Source organism: Castor canadensis, chromosome 11 (genome assembly GCF_047511655.1).
Source record: "Castor canadensis chromosome 11, mCasCan1.hap1v2, whole genome shotgun sequence".
Taxonomy (NCBI): domain Eukaryota; kingdom Metazoa; phylum Chordata; class Mammalia; order Rodentia; family Castoridae; genus Castor; species Castor canadensis.
This window is the reverse complement of record NC_133396.1, coordinates 106,807,633-106,827,544: the sequence shown is the minus strand read 5'-3', so window position 1 is coordinate 106,827,544 and position 19,912 is coordinate 106,807,633. Positions and strand designations below refer to the sequence as shown.

At 38.5% G+C, this 19,912-nt stretch overlaps 1 protein-coding gene and 1 non-coding gene across 26 annotated transcripts in view; both read right to left on the bottom strand.

Annotated features, from left to right (window-relative positions):
- Nup210l (nucleoporin 210 like) overlaps window positions 1-19,781 on the bottom strand; it is an 83,337-nt gene extending 63,556 nt beyond the window's left edge. For 13 of the 25 annotated variants that reach the window (XR_012438929.1, XR_012438930.1, XR_012438928.1 and 10 more), the window contains exons 1-7: window positions 18,730-19,781; window positions 17,265-17,401; window positions 5,853-5,984; window positions 4,354-4,447; window positions 3,660-3,810; window positions 2,009-2,141; window positions 1,179-1,337 (exon numbers count right to left, since the gene is read on the bottom strand). Coding sequence is in view for 22 of the 25 variants with exons in the window: in XM_074048006.1 (XP_073904107.1) it covers window positions 1,179-1,337; window positions 2,009-2,141; window positions 3,660-3,810; window positions 4,354-4,447; window positions 5,853-5,984; window positions 17,265-17,401; window positions 18,730-18,929 (1,006 nt within the window). In the remaining 3 variants the exon portion in view is untranslated. Of the gene's footprint in view, window positions 1-1,178; window positions 1,338-2,008; window positions 2,142-3,659; window positions 3,811-4,178; window positions 4,454-5,852; window positions 5,985-7,599; window positions 7,696-17,264; window positions 17,402-18,729 lie in introns of those variants that run through there. The other 12 variants (XM_074048007.1, XM_074048016.1, XM_074048019.1 and 9 more) reach the window with 12 other exon arrangements.
- Window positions 14,532-14,636, bottom strand: LOC141414303 (U6 spliceosomal RNA). The gene has a single exon (XR_012439364.1). It is a non-coding gene; the product is annotated as a U6 spliceosomal RNA (small nuclear RNA).
- Window positions 19,782-19,912: the final 131 nt, after the last annotated feature.

The following is a 19,912-nucleotide window of genomic DNA, read 5'->3' as shown; positions in this document are numbered from 1 at the left end:
GAAAGGTGAACTACCAAAGGAAAAAAATAATAAATGCACAAACAAAAACAATAAGAATTCTGTCTTTTATTTCCTTTGGAAAGCCAAGACTGAAATATGTCCACAACTAAGGTCTGAGACCTTATTATCTTAGGAGTAAGGTATTCTTGGAGGTCAAGAGGAAGACAAAATGGGAGGAAGAAGATCATGTTCTGAGCTTTTAAAGTTTATTTTGCTGCAAAACTGTTTCTCCCAGTAAATTTTTACAGAGGAGCCCAAGACAGAATACAGAACAAAGTGGTACCATTCAGGAGGAAGAAATCTTTGGCTGAATAGATGAACAGTGGTGATAGAAGTGGAGTGAGGGGCAAGACTTGCCACCCAGCAACATGTCTAAGGCCCTGTAGAGAGCTTCAAAAACACTAGTTGATTTTATATTTGCTGCAGCAAATTTTTGATACAAAAATGTCTTCTCTTTGCCATCAGAAATACTTCTTTCTAGCTGGTGGAATGGCTCAAGTGGTAGAGCACCTGCATAGAAAGAGCAAGGCCCTAAGTTCAAACCCCAATATGGCCAAAAATTTTTTTAGCTGGGCATTAGTAGCTCAACTGACTCTCAACTCAATTTAAAAAATACTAATTAAACATCTACTGCAGACAATACTATCTTTCTTCAATTATCATGTGAAAATAGGAAAGAACAAATTAAACAGAACTCACAAAGTTCCTCCAAACTCTGTTTTCCCCAGCTCCCTAATAAAATAAACACTGAAGTCAACAGATCCCAAGTTCTGACTATTCTTCTTTTCCTATCTATCCTTTGTTAGATGTTATAACAATAATAATTTATAGTTCTTTGTTAAAAATGAAACCAGGTTGGGCGTGATTGTACATGTCTGTAATCCCAGTTACTTAAGAGGTAGCGGTAAGAGGCTCATGGCTCGAGGCCAGTCTGGGCAAAGTTAGTGTGAGACCCTATCTAAAAAACAAACTAAAAAGAAAAAGGACTAGGGGGCATAATTCAAATGGTACTTGCATAGTAAGCGCAAGGGCCCTGAGATCATCCCCAGTACCAGAAAAAAAAAAAAAGAAAAACAGTGTAGTGTTTAATCACTCTGAATAAATTAGATTACCAAGGAACATGTCTAGCATGCTCAGGGAAGTACAGGTTGCCATTTAAAACTTGAGTAAAAGGATACTTTTATGGACAAAGACAAGATTAGTTTGGCCCAGTTGGAGGGCAGTCACCATGGCTGTTTTCTCATCTAGTAAAGCCACTTTTCCAGTAAAAGACCCAACATGTGCAACTTTATGGTCTTGCAATTCCAGTGTATAATGTTCCAGGGGAAATTTCACCTCTGTAAGACATAAAAGATACATAAATATAATGACATCAGCTATTCCAGGGGATAATGGTGTCCCACTGGATTAGAAGAGGAAGATTGGGAAGCAGGCTTAAAATAAAGAGTAGAATCTGTTTCTCATTTTTTTCACACTATGATTAATTTCTGTAGACAGTCATTTGGGACAGGGGAATACTATATAAATTGATTGTTGGTATGACTTACATTTTTAAAAACTAACAAACTGAATAACAGGAAGGTCATACTGGTTAAGTAAGGAAAGAACTAATGTTCATGGAGCCAATGTACACTTTATAAACTCAGTGGGACTTTTGGGATTAATAGAATATTAAGCTTTCAGCTAATAAACTCAAATTTCTCAAGAAACAACTTTTGTCAGGATCATTGCAATAATTACTCAAGCCTCTTCTAGTAAAGTGTCTTCACTTGCCCCATATAAGCTGGTAAATTTTTCATTGTTGTAATAGTGAATGCAAATGCCTATGGACACTGACGCAAAGTGTCATTAGCTAAGCTAATTATGGGGACTATCTCTAGCCACTGTTAGGAATTAAGAAGTACTTTATCACAGAATCTACAAACACAAAGAAGTGGGGCTCTTTCCTTTGTTACCAGTAGAAAGAATTTAGAAAATATGAGTCATAGAAAAAGATAAATCATCTTACCTGCCATTCTTCCCTGAACCATTTTTGCAACTTGGTATTTAATATATGTTCCCACTAAGAGATAAATATCATGAGATGGAATAAGAAATATATTCTCCAAAACAAGCAGACGTATTGATGCTGCTGCCACTTTCTAAAAGAGGAAGGAAAAAACAGTGTTACCACAGGCAAGATTCTCAAGGCCACCCTCCCTGTTAAAAACTTACTACTTGTAAGTTTCTTTTAAAAATTTTATAAATTTCTTTTGCTAGTACTGGGGTTTGGACTCAGGGCCTTCACCTTGAGCCACTCTGCCAGCCCATATTTTGTAAGGGTTTTTTTGAGATAGGGTCTCTCGAATTATTTGCCTGGGCTGGCTTTGAATCATAATCCTCCTGATCTCTGCCTCCTGAGTAGTTGGGATTATAGGCATGAGCCACTGGTACCCAGCATTCCTTCCTTTTCTTGTGCTACTAGGTTTGAACTCAGGACCTTATGCTTGCTAGGCAAGCACTCTACTACTTGAGCCATGCACACCCCAGCCCTTTTACTTATTTTTTGAATAGGGTCTCATATTTATGCCCAGACTGATCTGGACCTCAGTCCTCCTACTTACACTTCCAGCATAGCTAGGATGAGAGGCACACACCACGATGCCCAGCTTTTTATTGGTTAAGATGCAGTCTCACAGCCAGGTGCCAGTAGCTCATGCCTATAACCCTAGCTACTCAGGAGGATCATGGTTTGAAGCCAGCTCAAACAAATAGTTCATGAAACCCTATCTCAAAAAAACCCATCACAAAAAAGGGCTGGTGGAGTGGCTCAAGATGTAAGCCCCGAGTTCAAGCTTACGCAAACTTTTTGCCCCAGCCAATCTCAAACTGCAATCCTCCCAATCTCTGCCTCCGAGTAGCTGGAATTACAGTACCATAACTAACTAACTAACTAAATAACTAAATGCTTTGCTTGAATATAAATACATTAAAAACAAACTATGGATGTGAAAAGAGTTGTTATTTTTATAAAAAAACTAAATGTTTTGAAAAGAAGTTAAAGGAAAGCTACTAATAAATGTTATCAAGTTAAATGTAAATGAGGAATGTAAAAAACTGGGGAAAAATCCTTAAAAGATATGGAATTCTATACTCAAACTCCTTCACACATTTCCAAATTTTCACTTGGCTATAAAAGAAAGTGAAAATAGAAATTGTAGCTGATGCAAGAAAGAGTATCTAGATTTCTAAACTGTGAATTCATGGCTAAAGAAAAGCCTTGGGCCTATATGAAAGAATTGGTGAATAAAATGCAGTTAAATGTTTTCAGAAACATGCCAGTCAGCTGGGAATATGGCTCAGTGGTTGAGTGCTTGCCTACTGTGAGCAAGGCCCTGGGTTTGATTCCTAGTACTACAAGGAAAAAAAGAACAAAGAATAGGAAATAAGAGAGGAAATGCCAGTCATATTTGTAATTATAATGAGATAATACTGTAAAATGTTTAAGGAAAACAAGTGTTTTCTATGTTTACCTATTTGAAATTGCTTTTTAAATTAAATGATCAACTACTGGCCCAAATCATATCAGGCTAGAGGGCTTCTACTGGAGATAAACATAAGAAACTTTATCTTACATAGGCAAGACTATTGGATGAAAGTTTATAGCACAAACTTTTTACCTTATAGAATGGTTCATATATTCGAACTTTTACAACAGCAGCACCAGTCTTAATCCCAGACACCAAAATCATATCTCCTTGTTTCTCTTCTTTTTCCATCTCAGCTATATAAGTGGGGGGAGAATATTCTGCTTCAGAGTATTTCAGAATTCTAAAGATATAAAATAAGATTTGTTTCTAGCAAAATCAAACAGTGTCTTCTTCCAAAGTCCCCAAGAGACTTTAGTCTCTATAATGTCTACACAATGTGGAGAGTTTTTAAACTTCTGATTTCCACAAGAAGTGTAAGTAATGAGTTTGTGGTTAAAACTGTTGTGGAACTAACACTTGAGTTGTCTGAGATCTGTTTCTGGGTGTTGAAGACAAATTTTCATATTATTATCTTACTCTATTTCAGCATTGGCAGATACCTTGAATAACAAAACTCCCAAAGATATACCTGGCTCAAATAATTGTATAGTCCTAAGCTAACAGGCTCCTCTACAGTGGCTAAATTTAAGCTATCATAAAGTTACTTACATCTATTTCATATATCACTCTATCAAAGACATTTTCCCTGGTGAATTTATCTGTTTCAAAAAAGTCCAGACAGCAGGATTATCAAAGTCCACACAAATGGTTGCTATTCAGTGTGCCACCCAATGGCAGATGTCTCCTTCATGGTCAGATGATTTATGTTTGGTTTCAAGTTTACCTAATTTTGCTAGATACTTCTTCTCTTGCTGACTCGTTATCCTGGGCAATGCTCCACTCAAACATCATCCCTGCCAAACTACTGAAAGTATTTCCTATAGAACAAGGCAAAAGTAGACAAGATAGAATCACATATTCAAAAATATCCAGGTATTTAACAAGAAAAAGAAATCTAACTAGAAAATTACTTTTACGCCTCTTTCAGTATCAAATAGCAGCACTATAACTAATGAATTAAAACACATATATGGGGCTGGGCGCGTATAGCTCAAGTTAAAGTAGAGTGCTTACCTACTAAGCAAGAAACCCTAAGCAATTTCCCCCAGTAAAAAACAAAACACATATGAGGAAGATATTTTACACAGTGTAAGTGCTGTTGCTGCACAAGTTTTCTGAAAATAAAAAAGGACTCAAGCTGATTAACTTTCAGTTGACAAAAGATATGCCACTTCTTTCTGTTCTTTTCTATAGAGGCCACCTTACATCTAATTTATAATTGACAGGCATATTTAATCCTGGTTCCTTCAATGCAAATTTTTACAAAAACTAGATTCCAAAACAGTTCTTTTTTCAGGTCATGTAAAAAATTACTCTTGACTAAGTAGTTTACAATGAAAGTGGCAATAGCTGGGCGCTGGTGGCTCATATCTGTAACCCTAGCTACTCAGGAAGCAGAGATCAGGAAGATCGAGGTTCAAATCCAGTTGGGGCAAATAGTTCATGAGACCCTATTTCGAAAAAAACCTATCACAAAAAAGGGCTGGCGGAGTGGCTCAAGGTATGGGCCCTGAATTCAAACCCCAGTACCACAAAAAAAAAAAAAAAAAAAGTGGCAGTAAATTTATGTTTTTAATATCATATTACAGCATTAGTGTAGTATATTTAAACCAATATAAAGTCAGCCTCAAGATTAACTTTTAAAAAAGTTACAGGCTCATACCTGTAATCCTAGCTACTAAGGAGGCAGAGATCAGGAGGATGGAGGTTTGAAGCCAGCTCAGGCAAACAGTTCAAAAGACCCTATCTCAAAAATACCCAACACAAAACATGGCTGGCAGAGTAGCTCAAGTGGTAGAGCGCCTGCTTAGCAAGTGTGAGGTCCTGAGTTCAAACCCCAGTACTGACAAAAATATAAGTGAATGAATGAATAAGTAAAATAAATAAAAATTTTGAAAAACACAGAAAAGTGGACTGGAGGTGAGGTTCAAGAGGTAGAGCACCTGCTTTGTGAGAGTGAAGTCCTGTGTTCAAACTCCAGTTCCACCAAAAAAAAAGTTTAGAAATAACAAACAATAAGAGGAGGAAATTTTACTAAAGAATACAGATTATAGATTGAACTACACTCAGAATTTATTCCTCATCTACTTGAGCTCCAAATAAGAAAATAAGTCTTATTTCTAATCTGCTTTTATCCCTCAAATTCCTGTTTCCAAATGCTAAACATGAAGGAGTACTACTTTATTTTAGGGAATTTTGTTGAATCTTCTGAATTTCTTTTACCTTTAGCATCCAATGCCCTCACCATCAGTTCCAGAGGTGAATCATCTACATAGAGTTCCCGGGTCCTAGATACAATTTCAATGCTGTCTATCACATCAACCTTAACATCGCAGCGCAGTTCATGGTCAGTCACTAAAATAAATTTTAAAACTGAGTATTTAATTCAATAGGTAATGACTGTATTAAATGTCTCAATTACTCAAAGTTTACTCTAAAGATTGTAAAAAAAAAAAAAAAAAAAAAGACAGTTGCTTTTACTTGTAAAAGAAAACAGCATAATGACAAGATATAAGAGCCTCTGTTTATAATAAAGGACAACTAGACCATTGGTTCCCAAACACTGATCTATGATGATGTTTTTCACTCATCCATGGAAAAATAGAAAAGAGTTTTGAAATAGTGAGTAGTAAAATTAAATTGTATTTAATCATTTTATTAACTGATTATACACATTACTTTAAGGAATATATTACTTATCTAACTTTTTAAGTGGTAAAATGTTTTTATAGTTTATGAAATGAAAATAAAAGTAGACTTTTACAAAAAGTGTTTATCTAGGTAAAATAGTGGCAACTTAAGTCAATTGTATTAATAAAACTCTCTTTCTCTCAATTTTTTTTCTGGACTATGAGATTAAAAAGCCTGGGCTTAGCTCAAGTGGTGGAGCACCTGCCTAGCAAGTGTGAGACTCTGAGTTCAAACCCCAGTAATGCCAAAAAGAAAAAAAAAAAAAAAAAAAAAGAGCCTAGTGTCAGTGGCTCATGCCTATAATCCTAGCTACTCAGGAGGCAGAGATCATGAGCATTGTGGTTCAAAGCCTGCCTGGGCAAACAGTTCACGAGACCCTATCTCAAAAATACCCAACACAAAAAAGGGCTGGTGGAGTGGCTCAAGATGTAAGCCCTGAGTTCAAACCCCAGCACTGCAAAAGAAAAAAAGAAGTTTGAGCCCTACTATATTAGAATCAATCAGAGTCCCAGTCCAATGAGAGTTGCAGTCAATATATCCAGAATAAAAATCAGAAACATTAGAAACACCTAATTAAAATAATACAAACCAAAATAAGGATGAATAAAATTGTTTTCTATCTCAATCCACATTTCCAATGTATTCAAGAACTATCTCCTAGCTGGACATGATGGTGCATGCCTATAATTCTAACTACTCAGGAAGCAGAGACAGGAGGATCACAGTTTTGAGGTCAGTCCAAGTAAAGGCAGCTGAGACACCCTGTCTCAAAAACAAAATAGAAACAAAAGGGTGCCAGTGGCTCACGCCTGTAATCCTAGTTATTCAAGAGGCAGAGATCAGGAGAATCACATTTCAAATCCATCCAGGGCCAATTTTTTCCATGAGACCTTATCTTGAAAAAACCCTTCACAAAAAAGGGCTGGTAGAGTGGCTTAAAGTGTAGGCCCAGAGTTCAAGACCCAGTACCACCAAAAAAAAAAAAAAGCTAAGGGTTTAACTCAAGTGGCAGAAGGCAGAGTACTTGCCTAGCATGCATAAGGCCCTGGGCTTAATTCCTAATAAAACAAAAGAACTACAGCTGCCTCATTCTGCTGTTGTAACTACACATTTTTAGTTTTAGCTTCATTCATAAGAAACAAAAAGCAAGGTAACTATCACTACAATATCCAAAATTACCAAGTGGACCTCAGCAGTAAACTCTGTCCCTCTCCATGTATCTGTGTTTTTGGAATATAAAAATTAAAAGAAAATGTTAAGCCCAGTGTGGTGCAGGTACCTGTAAATCCCAGCACTGGAGAGACTAAAGCAGGATAATCAGAAATTCAAAGCCAGCCTGGGTTACATAGGGAGACCCTGTCTCAAAAAAAAAAAAAGAGAGAGAGAGAGAGAATGTTAATCAGATAATACAGGCAAATGCCCCTCAACAATGGTTAAGGTATATAAAACTATTCTTATTTTAGGAAATGGTATGCTTCCTTTCACAAGAGACCTTAAAAATTGAATTAAGGAATGAGGGCCTGGCTTCAGTGATAGAGTACTTGTCTAGCAAGCACAAAACCTTTAGTTCAAACACTAGTATTGTCAAAAAAACAAACAAACAAACAAAAAACCTGCCAGGCATGGTGGCTCAAGTCTGTAATCCTAGCTATACTGGAAGTGGAGATCAGGAGGATCATAGTTTGAGGCAAACCTGGGCAATAAATTACCAAGACCCCCATCTCAACTAATAAAAACTAGCTGTGGGGCTATCCCAGCTACATGGGATCACTGATCACTGTCCAGGCCTGGATATAAAGTAAGACCCTATTTGAAAAATAACTAAAGGAAAAAAGGTCTGGGGCATGGCTTAAGTGATACAGCAATTGCTTAGCAAGTTTGAGGCCCTGAGTTAAACATCCAATGTTGCAAAAGAAAAAACAGACTTAAAACTCTAATCCCTAGTGGGTGCTGGAGGCTCACACCTATAATCCTAGTTTACTTGGGAGGCTAAAACTGAGAGGCTCTCAGTTTCAGGCCAGCCCAAGAGCGGGGAGGAGAGATAATTCATGAGACCCCATCTGCAAAATAATCAGAGCAAAGTGGACTGGAGGCGAGGCTCAAGTGGCAGAGCACTTGGCTTTGCAAGGGTGAAGCCTTGAGTTCAAACTCGAGTCCTACAAAACAAAACTGTTATCCCACAAGAGGAGGAAGGAGCAGAATGATCTTTAGTTCCAGGCCAGCCTATGCTATATAGTGAGACCCAGTCTCAATTAAAAAAAATTAATCATTCTTGAACTGCTTTATATTTACTCTAGTGTTGAACAAATAAGTAAATAAATTGTAGATAATGAAGGCGAAATTTCTCTTTCTGAGAAAGAAGTTACAAATAAGAAAGGAGGGGTTCTTTGTATCCATAATGAAAATAGAATAAAACCTATTGAAATTGTTCTAAGAAGTGGGGGAGAGGGGAAGAGGGAGAATGATGGAGGGGGTAAATCCAACTAAGATATATTTTAAACACTTATGTAAATATCACAATATATCCCCCTGTACAACTATTATAGTCTAATAAAATCATTAAAAAAAGAAAGGAGGTGTTGAAAGGGATAGAACTGTGGTTCAAGTGGTAGAGCATCGAAGCCCTGAGTTCAAACCCCCCAGTGCCACAAAAAGAAAAAAAAAAAAAAAAGGGAAGAAAGAAAAAGGGAGGGGAGGCTAGAGGGAACCCTGTGCTCATGTTTAATATATACGCAGATATAGGTCAGGCGGGAGTGGCAGAGCACCAGCTTTGCAAGTGTGAAGCCTTGAGTTCAAACTCCAGTCCCACAAAACAAAATTGTAATCCCACAAGAACAGGAGGGAGCAGAATGATCTTCAGTTCCAGGTCAGCTAGATCTATGTAGCAAGTTCCAGCCAGCCTGGAACTGGAAGATACAGAAATAAATGTATACATGTACATATACATAGGCTAGAAAACATAAATGTATTTCCTAGCTCTGTCTGCTGAGAGGGCCTAGAAGCAGTGCACTCCCATAGCAATAAGGACACTTACATCCAGATCCTTTTTTTTTTGTTGTTTTTATGGTATGGGCCTACAGGGCCTACACCTTTAGGCACTTCACCAGCCCTTTTTTGTGATGGGTCTTTTCAAGATAGGGTCTCGTGAACTATTTGCCTGGGCTGGCTTTGAACCAGGACCCTCCTGATCTGATCTCTGCCTCCTGGGTAGCTAGGATTATAGGTGTGACCCACCAGCTCCTGGCCCTTTACATCCAGATCTTGATTTCTAACTATAACTCCTTAACAAAAAGAACCATGATTGCATGAAGAAATGGCTAGACATGGAAAATATAAGACAAGCTTAGAGTTCAAAAGTAAGGAAGTACTAAAAATAAATAAGTAAATAGCTAGCAAAAATTAAAAAGATAAGGGGGAATCCAAAGGACATTGGACCCAACCTGAAAGAGATCTCAAGTGGTCAAAGGTGGAAAAGCTAGTTCCAAAATGAATTACAATAGCATTAAATTATAACCCAAAAACTAAAATATCCATGAGTCCATACTGATGTAAATAATAATTGAATAAATGAGATAAATAAGTAACTGGAAAGAAGTTATTTGTGAGATGCAAGACATCTTTCTTTCAAAATACTAGTTAAAGGGTTGGCAGAGTGGCTCAAGGGGTAGAGAGCTGCCTAGCAAGTGTGAGGCCCTGAGTTCAAACTCTAGACTAACACCATGGTGATGATTCACAGATAAATGCTAAAATTAGTGAGTAGAACTTTAAGTTACAGTTACAATTACTGTAATCCCATGCCCAGCCAACAGTGATCACTTTTTTGTGTGTAAGAAATTTTATTTAGCAAAGTATAAAAGCAGGAAAACACAGCACATCTCAATAGTCTGGAGATGTGGGCACATGAGAAGCTCAGTCATCACTTTTAATGAATAGCAGATGGGAAGGGAAAATTAATACATAATAGTGGAGAAACCTGACAGACACGATCTTACTAAGTGATCACAGTTAACAATGCCAGTGATAAATCATGTTAGTATCATGTGCTCCCTGATATAATGCAATGAGAAGGGATCACTTCTGTATTTCCTCTCCCACCTCCCCCAAAAAAAACAATAACCACAGGCTCATCATGAGAAAATATCAAAATGAAAGACATTATATAAAACATCTGATTGATACATTTGAAAAGTGTCAAAAATAAGCTGGGCGCCAGTGACTCACGTCCGTAATCCTAGCTGCTCAGGAGGCAGAGATCAGGAGGATCGTGTTTTGAAGCCAGCCCAGGCAAAAATAGTTTGCAAGACTCTATCCTGAAAAATGCTTCACAAAAATAGGGCTGATGGAGTAGCTCAAGGTGAAGGCCCTGAGTTCAAGCCCTAGTATCACCAAAAAAAAAAAAGTGTCAAAAGTAATTGAGAAATTGTTATAGATCAGAGGAGACGAAGGAAACAATGAAATTTAGCAATGAAGTCTCTTGAATTCTAGAGCAAAAAGAACATTAAATCAATTAGGAGAAACTGAGTGAAGGGTATATAAGAATTCTCTGTACTATCTTTACACTTTTCTGTAAATCTAAGGGTATTTTAAAATTCAAAAAAAATTCTTAATTTAGGCTGGCAGAGTGAGGCCCTGAGTTCAATCCCAGTACCACATACAAAAAAAAAAAATTCTTCATTTAATCTGGGCATAGTGATGAATATATCTGTAATCACAGCATCCCAGAGGCCAAGACAGTAGGATCATGAGATCAAGGCCATCCTGTGCTACACAATAAGGAACCCTGTCTCAACTCCCCTCCAATTTTTTTTTTTTTTTTGGCAGTATTGTGGTTTGAACTTAGGGCCTTACACTTGCTAGGTAAGCACTCTTATCAGTTGAGCCACTCTGCCAGTCCTAGATTTTGTGCCTTTTGTTCGTTTTTTACTTTTTTAGGCAGCACTGGGTTTTGAACTCAGGGCCTCATGTTTGCTACCACTTGAGTCATTCCAGCAAGCCCTTCCCCCAATTTTTCTAAAAACTAAAATTATATTTACTAACACTTAATTGAAGAAAAGAACCCAAAGTTAAAAGACTTAAAGATCAAACATGGAGTCTATGGCAAAGAGCCAAAAGAATTTGAAATCTCACAGGAATTGCTAGTAGAATTATCATTAAGGAAATATTCCAGGGATGGCAAAGGAAGGAAGGAAGGGAGGGAGGGAGGAAGGAAGGAAGGGCGAGCTTAGATAATTCATACACTAGATAATTAGGCACTAGATAATGTCATAGAAAATAGGAAATTAAATTCCTTCCTTCAGTGGAGAAATGTGTGGATCAATGATAGGACAGAGGCAGCATGATCTTACATGAACAGTATGATGAGCCTGTGTACACAATGCCTACCCATCTGACTGTTTCAAACCAATAGGCAGAAGCTTTTCAATACGAGGCCATTGACCATTAAAAAAAAAAAAAAAAGAATTACTTTGAATGACTTACAAGTAAATTTAGAGTGATTAGAAAAAACAACAAACATTTATCTGTTTTTAAAGTAAAAAGTAAATAACTATGAAATAAATAATATAACAAATATTTTTACAGGTCCATGTTTTAATCTGAGATCATTCTTGTGTTGTGTTTTGTTTTGACAGTAATGGGATTTCAGCTCAAGGCCTTGTATTTTGAAAAACTTAGGGCCAGGTTCGTATTTTGAAGATACGTCAGGTATATACTGGAATCATGTAATGAAGAAAGAAAAATGAGATGGAGAAAAGGAGAACTGATTTTGGGAGATGGAGAAGGAAAGAGACAAAAAAACAAAAAACAAACAAAAAAAAAAGAAAAGAAAACAAAATGAAGACAGGATTGACAGCCAAAGGGCCCTGGGATTGTAGCTCAAGTGGTAGGGCATTTTCCTAGCAAGCATGAGGCCCTGAGTTCAAAGTTCAGTCCTCAGTGCTGCCAGTGTGTGTGTGTGTGTGTGAGAAAGAGAGAGAGAGAGAGAGAGAGAGAGAGAGAGAGAGAAAAGCGTCCAAACCAACTTTTCTTGATTATACATACTCCAGTGCTACAACTAATGAATCAAGTATGTACTGAATGTTTACCATGTACTGAGCACAATGCAGCAAGTACTGTTCATCCCATTCTATTCTCCCACCAAAACCATCCAGTTGTTCACACACTTAATTTTCCATATGAGCATGTTCACCTAAAATTATGCCATCAAATCCAAATTTCTCTACCTGTCCCGAACCTAAAGACCAGATTTCCTACTATAAAAATGCATATTCACATATAAACTATCACTAGTAGGATACAGAAAAGTGGCCTCTTAAGCTAGGATTAAATAAATATTTACCTGTCACAATACAATGTTTCATACTCTTTGAATGCTTTATCAAATGGTAAAAAGAAAAAAAAATCTGGCATTCTTAAAATGTGGAACATGCCTTCCTCAGGTTTCTCAACTCTATCACCTGTCATAGCCACCAATTTTCTTTACTACACTGTTACCAAAAACATCATAAAACTCTAGGTAACTAAATAACAATGCAGTGCTTAAATCTTTTTTCCTCGATAGGAAAGCAGCAATAGTTAAGAGGCAGCTCAGAAATATGTCAAAAGAATGATCAATATTTCCTAGGCATGTGCTTCCCTTTTTTTTTTTAATATTTAAAAGGATTTATTATTTTTAAGATACACAATTAGTCCTCGAAATCTTCAAAGACACGGGCACAGACTTTCGAACTCTGATCAGGTCAAGTACATAGAAGCCTGTGAGACAGTCTCAGCAGAAAAAGCTGATTTCTTCCAAGAGGCCTGATACTCCAGCTGTGCTCAAACTGCCCTCCCTCACCCCTTTCAAACTGCTTCTATTCCAATGGGAATGCACATGGTAGGGTACTGAGACTGGGGATTGAATCCAAGGCTTTCTGCATGAGTTACATCCCTAGTCTGAAGCTTTTTGTTTTTTTTTTTTTCATTTTTCTTTTATTATTCATATGTGCATACAAGGCTTGGTTCATTTCTCCCCCCTGCCCCCACCCCCTCTAGTCTGAAGCTTTTGATGTCACAATGATTTCAGAGGTCAGCCTGGGCAAATAGTTGTTGAAACCCTCATCTCCAAAAATAACCAGAGTAAAATGGACTGGAAATATGGCTCATGTGGTACCTGCTTTGCATGCAGTAAGCCCTGAGTTCAAACCCCAGTACCACCAAAATAAATAAATAAACAGATAGAAAGAAAGATAGATAGATAGATAGATATGTGACTTGAGATCCCTCTGACTGCCTCCTGAGTGCTGAGATTACAGGCAAATACCAACTCTCCTAGCCCAATGCTTCTTTTCTGACTTCTATATCCTCTTTTTTCTTTTGCAACTACTTTGCATGACAGAGTCCTCAAAAATTCTCATCTTTAAGGAGGTTCTTAGATACTCATTTTTTGACATTTTAACATCTTTGAGATTGAAATTTATCTTTCTCTTTTTCACTGCTGGGGATCAAATCCAGGGTACATTGCTAAATAGGTATTCTATCACTGAGCTACTTATCAGCCCAGAAACTTATAATTGATGACATCTTATAGCTGCTGTCACAGTGAGGTAGCAGTCATGACATAGTTGTCATTGACTATACATATGAGAACATTAAAAGGGAATCAAAATTTGTAAAACAAGTATTAGTAGTTGGAAGAAAATCTGGTGAAGAATCAGAGAATTTTTATCTCTTAAAAGCCAAGGGGTTAAAGGGAGGGGTGAGAAAGGTGGTGACAGAGATATGCTAGGAGTTTTTTCAAAGCTGGAAACAAAAGCAGAGTCAACTTAAAAGTAGATTTTAGGTATTTTATTTACTTTTTTCTTTGTAGTACTGGGGTTTGAACTCAGGGCCTCATGCTTGCTAGACAGGCACTATGCCACTTGAACCACACTACCAACATGTTTTATACTGGGTTTTTTCGAGATAGGGTCTGCCAAACTATTTGCTCTGGCTGGCTTCAAACCAGGATCCTCCTGATCTCTGCCTCCCAAGGAGCTAGGGTTATAAGTGTGAGCCACTGGCACCTGGCTAAGTGTTTTATTTTAATTGATTTTTTTTCATATTCATTAGCACCTATTAATTGTACAATGTGGGGGATTTCATTGTTATATTTCCATATATGCATATAATGTACTTTGATCATATTCACTCCCTCGATTATTCTTATCCCCCTTCCTCCCTTTTTTAGCTTTCAAAAATATGGAAGGCTTTATGAATTTGTATCATTCTTGTACAGGGGTCATGCTAATCTTCTCTATAGCATTCCAATTTTAATATATGTGCTGCCAAAGGGAGCATTAAATTGATTCTTTTAAGAAATGCTAGCAAGCTTCGCACTGTGGCTCATGTCTGTAATCTTAGCTACTCAGGAGGCACAGATCAGGAAGACCAAGGTTCAAAGCCAGCCCAGGCAAACAGTTCACAAGACCCTATCTCGAAAATACCTAACATATACACAAAAAAAGGGCTGGTGGAGTGGCTCAAGATGTAGGCCCTGAGTTCAAGCCCCAGTACTACAATTAAAAAAAAAAAAAGAAAGAAAGAAATGTTAGCCAATCACTGGAGGTTGACTGATGCCTGTAATCCTAGCTATTTGGGAGGCTGAGATCCAGAGGATCACAGTTCGAGGTCAGCTTGAGCAAATTGTTCTTGAGACCTCATCTCTGAAATAGCCAGAACAAAATGGACCAGATGTGTGGCCCAAGCAGTAGAGTACCTGCTTTCTAAGTGCGAAGCCCTGAGTTCAAACTCAAGTCCCACAAAAAAAAGAAAGAAATGAATTGCCAGACATAGTGACATACACTGGTAATCCCAGCACTTGGGAGGCAGAGGTGGAGGATCATGAGTTTGAGGCTAGCCCGGGCTATGTAGCAAGTACAAGGTAAAGCATAAGCTGCCTATTAAAACCCTGACTCAAAAGAACAAAACAAACAAAAAGAACTGTTGCATTACTAACAATCTTTTTTGGCAATACTGGGGGTTGAATTCAGGGCCTTGAACTTGCTTGGCAGGCATTCTACCACTTGAGCCACTCCACCAGATTTTTTTGTCTTTTCCTTTTTTGCAGTACTGGGGTTTGACCTCAGGGTCTCAAACTTGCTAGGCAAGCAAGCACTATACCACTTGAGCCATGTTCCCAGCCCTCTACATCACTCTTGATGACACAACAGAAGATGCTGTGGGATAAACACAGACATTGATGATTCCCAGTCAAAAGTGATTCAGGAGATAGGGATGTGTAGCTCAGTGATACAAAGCTTGCCTAGTGAGGTCAAGGCCCTGGGTTTGATCCCCAGCAACACACACACAAACACACACCCATAACACAAGTGATTCAGATGAGGCAAACATGTGAGGTAGTTTTAAGAATATCTTGGGCTGGGGGAGTAGCTCAGTGGTAAAGCAATTGTCTACCATGTGGCAAAGCCCTGAGTTTGATCTCCAGCACCAAAACAAAAAAAGAAACAATGAAAAATCAGTAACAAAAAAAATCACCAAAATATCTTAATTTATTTCACTGGTATTTTCTTATTTATTGTACACCAAAGTAATCCATGATTTAATTTGTGGGGGAGAGGGTACTAGGGTTTGAACTCAGGGCTTTGTGCTTGAGACATGCCTCCAGCCCAGATACATGAGTTAAAATAAATAAATAAAATTTAAAAAACAAAAAAATATGTAGCTGGGAATGGTGATGGATGACTTTGTTCCTAGCACTAATGAGAGAGAGGCAGAAGGATTAAGTTCAAGACTAGCCTGAACTACACAGTAAGATCCTGTCTCAAAAAACCCAAAAGTCAAAAAAACCCAAACCAGACCAGGGGTGTGTGCAGAGTGGCTCAAGTGGTAGAGTGCCTGAGTTCAAACCCCAGTACCACCAAAAAAAGATTAAAAAGGCTAGTTAAGCAAAACAACCCTCCCATCTAATTAAATCAAAGAGCCAGAGTTCTTTCAGTAGGTATAAAGTAAAAATTTCAAGGAAAAAAAAAAGAAAAAACTCTAAGTTTAATTGGTAATGTTTTACATTCCTTTTTTTTTTTTTCTTGTGGTATTGGGGCTTGAACTCAGGACCCAAACCTTGAGCCACTTCACCAGCCCTTTTTTGTGAAGGGTTTTTCTGAGATAGGGTCTCGCAAACTATTTGCCTGGGCTGGCTTCAACCCACAATCCTTCTGATCTCTGCCTCCTGAGTAGCTACGATTTCAGGCATGAGCCACAGGCATCTGGCATGTTTTTCATTCTTAGTGTTGCATAAAATAATGATGTGCTCTTAATAGATGGCAATATTAATTATATGAAATACAGTGTACCAAATATCCTAAACCTCTTTACTAACATATTATAGATCATTTTCAAAATATTTCACCAGGTACTGGTGATTCATGCCTGTAATTTTAGCAACTTGGGAGGTTTAGATCAGTAGGATCAGGGTTCTAGGCCAGCCACGGCAAACAGTTCTAAGGACTTCATCTCCAAAATAATCAGAGCAAAATGGAATGGAGGCGTGGCTCAACCATTAAGAGCAACTGCTTTGCAAGTCTGAATGAAGCCCAGAGTTCAAACCCTAGTCCCACCAAAATTAAAAAAAAAATTCAAAGCCATAGAGATATTTCTGGCCTATGAACATGGTAACGAAGTACCAGATATGCAGATACAAAAATACTCCTATCCTCTGTATACAAATATTTCTCTCTCTTTTTTTTTTTTCTTTTTTGGTAGCTCTGGGGTTTGAACTCATAGTCTCACACTTGCTAGGCAGGCACTCTACCATTTGTGCCATGCTCACAGTCCCATAACTATTTATATTGCAGAAATCTTTTTTTTAACACTTTTATAATTTGAGCCCAATACCATTTGTATTAATCATCTATACAACATATCAGATTATTCTACCTCAGAATTACGCAGTCTTTGCTGTCAACATACCTATTTCTCGAGCAAGAATAATACTGCTGAGGCGTATTGGTTGGGTAGATTCAGCAATGAGAACTGCTCTTTGAGAACATAAGGTGCCATTTTCATATAGAGGCTCAACAGTAACTGCATCATGATGGGTGGAGTGCCTGCCAGAACAAAATACTTAAAATATATGGAATACGTGGATTAAAGTTAAACTTTGAGGTCTGGGGATGTGGTAGAGCTTGCTTAGCAAGCTCTAGGCCCTGATTTCAAACCCCAGTACCACCACCAAAAAAAAAAGAAAGAAAAGCTTACTTTGGTGGAAGAGATGTCTATACTTCTTCTATGTTACATACTACCAGGTTTACTTAAATGACTTTTTTTTTTTGGTGGTACTGGGGCTTGAACTCAGGGCCTACTCCTTGAGCCACTCCACCAGCCTTTTGTGATTTTTTTTTTTTTTTGAGATAGTCTTGTGAACTATTTGCCTGGGCTGGCTTTGAACAGCTATCCTCCTGATCTCTGTCTCCTGAGTAACTAAGATTATAGGAGTGAGCCACCCTGGTTTTCAGTTTATTTGTTGAGATGGGGGAATCTCACTAACTTTTTGCCTGGGCTGGCTGGTCTGGAATAGGGAACATCTCAATCTCTGCCTACCTGCCTCCCAAGGAGCTGGGATTAGGTACAGATGTGAGCTACCACGGCTGGCTCTTTTTCTAAGAGACATCCATTTAGGATGAAACCAGCTCTGGTATTTTGAAGTTCACTTCAATTAGGCTCCTCACAGCTTAGGTAACCACAGAACCAAACACTGGATCCTTTCACACTAGAAAACCACTCTTTCCATGTTCAGTCAGGATAGTCACTAATCCCAGAGCTGAGTTACCCCTTGTCTCCACACGTTCGGTGAGTCCCCTTGTGTAAGCGGGTAGGGTAGGTATACCACAGTCAGAACTCATCACAACCCAAGACGGATCTTGCATTTCAAGCTTACACTTCATGGTCTCTTGAGCCTCAATCTCCTCATAAAGTGGAAAGAACAGTACTTACTACCTAAGACTGTAGAAAGTGAATGAGATAATGGCTGCAAAGTGCTCAAATACTCAGTACTTAGCTGCTGTTTTAGGATGCTCTCACTTTAAACAGCTTGCCCTAGTGGGGACCTTCGGACCCCTGTTCTTCCTGATCCTAGAAATTTCCTCAGATCTTGGGAATTCCCTCTCACCCTCGCTGCTCACATTATCGTACACTGCAAACCCCTCACATTAGGGAGCCATCGACAATGCAGCCTCCTGACGGGCACATTCCTTGTGCCCCAAAGGCTGCTCGCGCGGACTACTAGTCTCCCCTAAGGACCCTCTGGCGCCCTACTCTCCTTCCCTACACGTTAGGCCCTTCACAGAGTGACCAGAGCATTCCTGTGGGGACTCACAGCGGTCGCTCTCCCATCCTTGGTGGACAGTGTCATCTTGTGACCCCCTAAGCCCCTTACCAGGTGTAACAGCCCCGCTGCGCCTCCAGCAGGAAGGGTACCCGGCCTGGCTGCCGGCCGAAGGGTAGCAACACCTGTGGCACGTTAAGTTTGTTGGCTAGGGTCCCAAGCAAACACAGCAATAGAAACAGGAGGCGGTGTAGAGACAAGCGGAAAAAGAGCCGGAAGCCTTGACGTCCAGGGGTCCCAGAGCGAGTCATGGCGACTGCGGGGGAGGGGGGTCTCCGGTTCCCGCTCAACTACAGCCGCGCTCTCAGCACCAACACCGGCCAATCGGCAGCCACAACGTTAGCAGGAGGTGGGTCTTTCTTGCTTGGAATTGTGGGAATTTTTTATGAAGTACTTCAGTAAGACTTTATGGAAATTTCAGTAACAAACCCATCTACCCACTTAAAGGGCTACTTTTTTTTCAAATATCGGATGGCAGAACTTTTTAAAAAAATGAGGAATAGGTAAAAAAGTAAAAAAAAAAAAAAAATTCTCCCAGATTCTCATTATTCTGTTTTCTGAATCAGAGATTAAACAGAATAATTTCCAGTCTCTAAACACCCGGACTTGGTCAAAGGGAGCCGTGTAACTTTTACTAGGAAGTCAGATTCATGTCCCTCTTCAAAGCCACAGGAAATGCCAAACACTGGCATCTCAAAGGCAGCTTTGAAACCCATCCACTCATAGTCTGTCTCTAAGCAAATACTCCTTGGAAGCATTTGTTAAATTAACTTGTTTTCTCCAAATATCCAATAGAACATTAACTGAAAGGCTGTCTCAGGTCAGTGTACTAAAATCACACATTTATAAGAGTATGTGATCAACATCACATTAAAAAGCATAACAAATCCATGGTTTATAAAAATGAATGCATATAGCTGTAAAGAAAAATGTGTAACTGGTCCATGTAGTATTAAGTAACCTATAAAGGTTCTGGCACACAAATAATCTGCACATGTACCCTGAGAGTATGTTATCTCCATTTTACAGATGATGGCACTAAGTGATTTATATTCGGACAGAAAAACTACTACAAATTTAAGAACTGAGTTTTTGAACCCACTTTTGGTCTGCTTCCAAATTGTGTGTGCTACATTAAATTCTGTTACCACCCACAAACATCTGATTTTTCAACCCAAATTTCATAGCTCTTATGGAGAAAGCACATTTGGTTTAATAAATAAAAGTCAAGTAC